The following is a 7500-nucleotide window of genomic DNA, read 5'->3' as shown; positions in this document are numbered from 1 at the left end:
TCTCTCTCTCTCTCTCTTCTCTCTCTCTCTCTCTCTCTATATATATATATATATATATATATATATATATATTGCATATATATATATATATATATATATATATATATATATATATATATTATATATATATATATATATATCCCGAAGGAAGTAGTAGGGAAAGGCATCTTCATCTTTCGACAGTTTATTTTAATGCCGACGTTTCGCGACGAATTCCAAGTCGCATTTTCAAGGCTAAAAATATATATAAGTTTACGAACATTAATAATTAATTTAATTTAATTTATATTAAAAATGTCATGGCAACAGCTCTCAATAAAGTAAAAAGTAAAAAGTTAAAAGTTAAAAGTTAAAATTCAACAGCACCTCCAAAGTCAATCTTGGGCCAACTGCTGAACAACAACAACCTGACAAGTTTAGAATCTATAATTATCAAAAAGATTGTACCGTCGTTAAATATCCAAACGTCCTCTGTAAAATTGTTCATAGCCTAGTTTGGGCAGCTGGTTTGCCTCACTGTATTTTTACCTATATTGTGTTAGTCTTACTCTTTCTTTTGTATAGGTGTTTCTGAAATTTTAGTGAAGTCCTATACTTTTAATTTGTTTAACTTTGGAGGTGCTGTTGAATTTTAACTTTTTACTTTTTACTTTTTACTTTATTGAGAGCTGTTGCCATGACATTTTTAATATAAATTAAATTAAATTAATTATTAATGTTCGTAAACTTATATATATTTTTAGCCTTGAAAATGCGACTTGGAATTCGTCGCGAAACGTCGGCATTAAAATAAACTGTTGAAAGATGAGGATGCCTTTCCCTAGCTACTTTCCTTCGGGTATATACCTTCATTGAGCTCCAGCTCCGGCCCTTAATGTGTGTGTATATATATATATATATATATATATATATATATATATATATATATATATATATATATATATTTAATATATATATGTATGTATGTATGTATGTATGTATGTATGTGTTGAGAGAGAGAGAGAGAGAAGTGAAATTTTCATTTATTTTACATATATATATGTAAGGGTTACATTCAAAGGGATATATATTCCATATATAAATAAGCTAAGGACCTAAGGGGTCACTGTTGAGATAGCAAGGAGTGTGATAAGGTTGATAAATAGGACGCAAGCTAGGTTTTGGCTTATTGAATCAGCGATGCCCTGGTTTGCATTTGCCTGTGATAATCAAATCCATTGTTGTGTCAAACAGGTCACAGTGCTTTCGCTTGAGAACCTATTGACCTATAACCCACAGACGTCTACGTGATTTCCGTCCATCACAACGAAATGTTCGGTCTGTCTGTATGTTATGTATGCTGAGCTAAGCTGTGCTCTCCTATAATTTGTAAATGCATTGTAACTCAGAACTCTACTTCCCCTCCTAGAATCAGGTTCTCCTAACCACCTTTTTCTTTCTTACTCAAGGTATGTAGTTTCGCAAATATACTGTTACTGTTGTCGTCAAGAGTTTGAAACATCTCCGCCTTCATACCCAAAGAAGGTACTGACTTAGAAATTATCATCGCAATCTCAGACGAGGATGGGAAGTATACCACACGATACTTGCGTATAATATCGCAGGTCTAAATAACCTCACAGTGCGCCTCGTTATACAAAGCATAGCACAACATATATATATTCATGCACCAACAAAAAGGTTATGCATGAGAGAGAAAGACAGAAAGTAAAATTTTCTTGTGGTATATATAAATATTGAGAGAGTGCGAGACAGAGATTTAATCACTTTTCAAATAAAAATCAACTTTAGATTCCTAAAAAAAAAAAATAAATAAATAAGATCTTGAAGAAAGACAAAGGTAGAGTCGTCTCATGCGTGAATCCTAAGATCCTTTTGAAGTCTCTCCTGCCACTAGAATACTAGGAAACTAGGTCACGTAATTGGCCTTTCAGAAGGACCTCTCAAGCGTTACCTAAGGGCTTTAAGAATACGCTCCTTCCTGTGCTAAGGACTCTCTCTAGAATAACAGGATTCCACTGGAAGTGTTTTTCTGCAATTCATAATCTAATCTCTCATGTTTTTTTTCTATTCAAATCTCTCTCTCTCTCTCTCTCTCTCTCTCTCTCTCTCTCTCTCTCTCTCTCTCTCTCTCTCTCTCTCTCTCTCTCTCTCTCTCTCTCTCTCTCTCTCTCTTTTGTGTATATATATTAATATATATATATATATATATATATATATATATATATATAATATATATAATATATATATATATATATATATATATATATAATTATATATTTACTAAATAAAAATTTTACTCTCTCTCTCTCTCTCTCCTCTCTCTCTCTCTCTCTCTCTCTCTCTCTCTCTCTCTCTCTCATTTTTTACCTTTTTCGTATAGCATATATATTAAATGAAAATTTGACTTCATATCCCAACATAAGATTTGGTCAGTTCAGCTTAAACTAGCCAGTTAAAATTCTTGAACCAAAATGCAGTTATTTTAACTCTCTCTCTCTCTCTCTCTCTCTCTCATAGGATGGTATTTAACTCTGATAAATTTGAATCAATAAATTATGGAGACAGAGAAAGAAAGCTATATGCATATAAGGGACCTAATAATGAGACCATCACAAATAAGGAAGCAGTTAAAGACCTTGGTGTGATGATGAATAGGAACATGTTATGCAATGATCAAATAGCAACTCTGTTGGCAAAATGTAAAGCAAAAATGGGAATGTTGTTCGGCACTTCAAAACAAGAAAAGCTGAACACATGGATTATGCTTTATAAAACATATGTTCGTAGTCCACTTGAATATTGCAATATGATATGGTACCACACTATCAAAAGGATATTGCACAAAATAGAGAGTGTACAAAGGTCCTTTACAGCTAGAATAGAAGAAGTTAAGGACCTAGACTACTGGGAAAGACTACAATTCTTAAAATTATATAGTCTGGAAAGGAGAAGAGAACGCTACATGATAATTCAGGCATGGAAACAGATAGAAGGAATAGCAGAAAATATCATGGAACTAAAAATATCAGAAAGAGCAAGCAGAGGTAGATTAATAGTGCCCAAAAATATACCAGGAAAAATAAGGAAAGCACACAGGACATTAATCCACTACGCACCAGCATCGATAATGCAGCGTCTATTCAATGCGTTGCCAGCTCATCTGAGGAATATATCAGGAGTGAGCGTAGATGTGTTTAAGAATAAGCTCGACAAATATCTAAACTGCATCCCAGACCATCCAAGATTGGAAGATGCAAAATATACCGGAAGATGTACTAGCAACTCTCTGGTAGACATTAGAGGTGCCTCACACTGAGGGACCTGGGGGGGCAACCCGAACAAGATGTAAGGTAAGGTAAGGTAAGGTCTCTCTCTCTCTCTCTCTCTCTCTCGTGGAGAGGATTGACGTAAGGTAATGAGAAATATAGTATTACATAGTAAACATAATACGTTTCTCAAAAAGTACATCTTCACGAGTTCCTAAAAGAAAAGTAAAATAAAAAAAAAGATAGAAACACTCCAAATTTTCCTAATTCAATCATTGCATCCTCCAACTGCTCTCCACTCTTTCAGAACGACCTGTCTTATCTCACCCCTCCCCCCTCTACTTAAATAGACCGTAATTAAATACTGAACGCATTCTAAGATAAACTTTTCTAAAGAACCCACCTCCCTCTATTCAAGATATTGTTTGCTTATACTGTTGAGAACGTCGCCGAATCAGACGTAAACAATTCACTTAGGACGGAAGTTTACAACAGTTCTTTCTGGAAAGAAATTTCATTTCTGCGGCTATGCCTTTCAACCCTTGGTGATACGTACTTCTTCTTCTTCTTCTTCTTCTTCTCTTCCTCCTCCTCCTCCTCCTCCTCCTCCTCCTCCTCCTCCTCCTCCCATTTTTTCCAGATGGGACGAATCTAAACTTGTTTTCGAGACGAGGCTGAAGAGGCCTAATGAGAGAAGTAGGATAACACAGCCGGCCCTTTTCCGAGAGGAAAAGTTGATTTCATTTGCTCCCGAGATTCTCTGGTCCCTGTGTGTGTGTGTATGTTTGTGTGTGCGTGTATGTGTGTATTTTCGAGATAAGGAACAGCTTTGTCTAGAAAGCTGCGTTTGTTGTTTTTGCGAGCTCAATTGTATGTGTGCCTATAGATATTTTTTTCGTTACTGAAAGGAAACAGAAGGTTCGTTTGAATGTACAGAAATAATAATAACAATAAAAGAATAGCTAGGAATAATAATAATAATAATAATAATAATAATAAATATATTTTTTTTTATCTTATATGTGTGCTTATGGATATTCTTTTCGTTACAGAAAGGAAATAGAAGGTTGATTTGAATGTACAATAATAATAATAATAATAATAATAATAATAATAATAATAATAATAATAAATTCAGAAGACTCACTATAAATGAACTCAAACCATACAGCTATCCTATTTAACAGAACGTGTTCAAGAGAGGGTCTACTGGATAAAAAATAATAATAAAAAAAAGTAAGACCTGGTTCGAGTAAACGTTTTATATGAGGATTCCAAATATGTGTCTATTTTCAGTGGGAAAAGAAAGATCAATTCATGATTGCACTTTAATAGACAATTGTGTATACATCATCGAAACAACTAATCATCACAGCCACTAATCCTCATGGACACCAGAATCATTAATCCTCATGGCCACCAGAATCGTTAATCTTAATGGCCACCAGAATCATTAATCCTCATGGACACCAGAATCATTAATCCTCATGGCCACCAGAATCATTAATCCTCATGGCCACCAGAATCGTTAATCTTAATGGCCAACAGAATCATTAATCTTAATGGCCAACAGAATCATTAATCCCATTGACCACCAGAATCATGAATCACAAAGGTCACCAGAATCATCAATCCTAAAGTCACAGAGGTCGCCAGAATCATTCATTCCTAAAGGTCCTCGTCCTTGCCAGCATCCGGGGCGCCCTTAACCGAAGAATACGAAGGGCAGCTTGAAGGGGAGGCAGAACCAGGGGAAGACGATGGAAATCCCCGTGGGAATGACGACGGTGGTGACGGTGCATATCGGGTAAAAGAAAAGGAGGTAACACAGCCTGAAGGACACCTTCACCTGCCTCCTCGCCACGCCCTTCTCTTCCCCCGACTCTTCACTTTCCTCCGACTCTTCCCCTTCCTCCTCCTTCTCGTCCTTCACCATCTTGTAGACTGGCAGCTCCCCGCAGAAGTCGACCAGGGTCTCGGCCTATGGGTTCCCTCTGGGTTTCGCCAAGGGTCACGGCCATCACGTTGACATCGGTGGCCGGCTGGATGTCGTGGGTGGTGTTCTGGTGTGCCGCTAGGAAGGCCTCTTGCTCCTCCAAGGTGTTGGTCACCTGGCGGACGAAGCAGCCGTCCTGCGCTTCTATGCGGGAGGCTGCGAAGCCCTTTTGGGGGAAGATTCATATCAATGTATTTTTTTTTTATATGGGGTTCTCATGTTTTATATTTTTTCATATTTTATATTTTTTTTATGTCCTGTTCCTGCCTACATGACCTCTCTTATCTAATATGTAAAAGGTATATTCTTTTATATAGGTGTATATATAATACACACATATATATATATATATATATATATATATATATATATATATATTATATATATTATATGTATATAATATACATATCTATATATTATTATTATTTTTAATATATATATATATATATAATATATATACATATATATCATATATATTCACCATATAAAATAAATTAAAACATGTATTTTTTTCAGAATACTTTTTCTTTACAATGATCGAATAGAAAAAAGATCTATATAGATATATTATCACTAATATATTCATAAGCGTTTTTTATACCCTAACCAAATCTATTCCCACCTTGTGTCTTCAATTATCTATCACCCAAAAACTGTATATTCAAAACCATTTTGAATTTTTTAAATAATATTTTAACCACTCCTCAGCTGTCTAACGTGTAAAAGAGATATATACAAAATATTTATTTTTCATTTTTGTAATATTGTAGCAAACAAATTACGTATATATATTCAAAACCCTTTTTCTTATTATACTATTTGAGCCACAACTCTAGTTATCTATCACAGCCACGCATCTGTCATCCACAAACTCATTTATCTATCATATCTAAACATCTGTCATCCATTAAACACCTGCAGAATCAGAAAGCTTAGTACTCACTGTGTCATAATCCTCTACTGTGCTGACGTCTTCAAAGCCATTACCTTCTCCCATGTGGAAGCTCACTAGTTTCGTATCTCGGTCCACGACCACTGTCATGCAGGCAGCCTCACCCTCTCCCAGTTTGTAGCACGACTGGTATTTCACTTTCTGCAATGAGTGGTTTCTGTGTGTGAGTGATGTCATTTCGTGGGATTTCATGAAGGGATGGATGGGTTGAAATGAAGTTTGTTTTTGGACATTCTTGTGTGCAACGGCAAATGGAGAGATTGTATAATCCATGGGAAAGAATGTTTGAATAATTGGTGACATTTACTAATTTATATAATTATATATATATATATATATATATATATATATATATTATATATATATATATACACACACACACACACACACACACACACACATATATATATATATATATATATATATATATATATATATATATATATATGTATATATACATATATGTATATGAAATTGTAAGAGCCACACACAATGCCCTCTTAACTTCGTAAATAAATGTGTGATGTTTTTCAAATAAAGTCTGTAATGAAAACAAAGTATTTCTCTTAAGAAAGCTTCCCAAATAACAGAGTCTGTTTTATATAAAAGCAACTACTTTTTTACCTGGGCCAAACTGGGACAGATGAATATTCCCAGCACGAATCCGTAGAGCAGAAATAGCGTCATCTTTGTTGCATCTGCAAAAGAAAGATTTATTATTATTATTTTTTTTTTTTTGGCTCTATCACAGTCCTCCAATTCGACTGGGTGGTATTTACAGTGTGGGGTTCCGGGTTGCATCCTGCCTCCCTAGGAGTCCATCACTTTTCTTACTATGTGTCTGCATGAGTCCTGGAGCTACTTCAGCGTGTAGTTTTTTCTAGATTCCTTTTCAGGGATCTTGGGATCGTGCCTAGTGCTCCTATGATTATGGGTACAATTTCCACTGGCATATCCCATATCCTTCTTATTTCTATTTTCAGATCTTGATACTTATCCATTTTTTCCTTCTCTTTCTCTTCAACTCTGGTGTCCCACGGTATTGCGACATCAATGAGTGATACTTTCTTCTTGACTTTGTCAATCAACGTCACGTCTGGTCTATTTGCACGTATCACCCTATCTGTTCTGATACCAAAGTCCCAGAGGATCTTTTCCTGACCGTTTTCTGTCACTCCCTCAGGTTGGTGCTCGTACCACTTATTACTGCAAGGTAGCTGATGTTTCTTGCACAGGCTCCAGTGGAGGGCTTTTGCCACTGAATCATGCCTCTTTTTGTACTG

At 35.4% G+C, this 7500-nt stretch overlaps 1 protein-coding gene across 1 annotated transcript in view; it reads right to left on the bottom strand.

Annotated features, from left to right (window-relative positions):
- Positions 1 to 3804: 3804 nt before the first annotated feature.
- LOC135202812 (uncharacterized) overlaps positions 3805 to 7500 on the bottom strand; it is a 5676-nt gene continuing 1980 nt past the window's right edge. The window contains exons 2-5 of the mRNA XM_064232273.1: positions 6842 to 6915; positions 6209 to 6358; positions 5203 to 5431; positions 3805 to 3953 (exon numbers count right to left, since the gene is read on the bottom strand). Of these exons, the coding sequence (XP_064088343.1) occupies positions 3805 to 3953; positions 5203 to 5431; positions 6209 to 6358; positions 6842 to 6915 (602 nt within the window). The remainder of the gene's footprint in view (positions 3954 to 5202; positions 5432 to 6208; positions 6359 to 6841; positions 6916 to 7500) is intronic.

Source organism: Macrobrachium nipponense, chromosome 33, assembly GCF_015104395.2.
Source record: "Macrobrachium nipponense isolate FS-2020 chromosome 33, ASM1510439v2, whole genome shotgun sequence".
NCBI classification, from domain to species: domain Eukaryota; kingdom Metazoa; phylum Arthropoda; class Malacostraca; order Decapoda; family Palaemonidae; genus Macrobrachium; species Macrobrachium nipponense.
The sequence above is the reverse complement of the archived record's forward strand: the minus strand, read 5'-3'. Positions and strand labels throughout refer to the sequence as shown.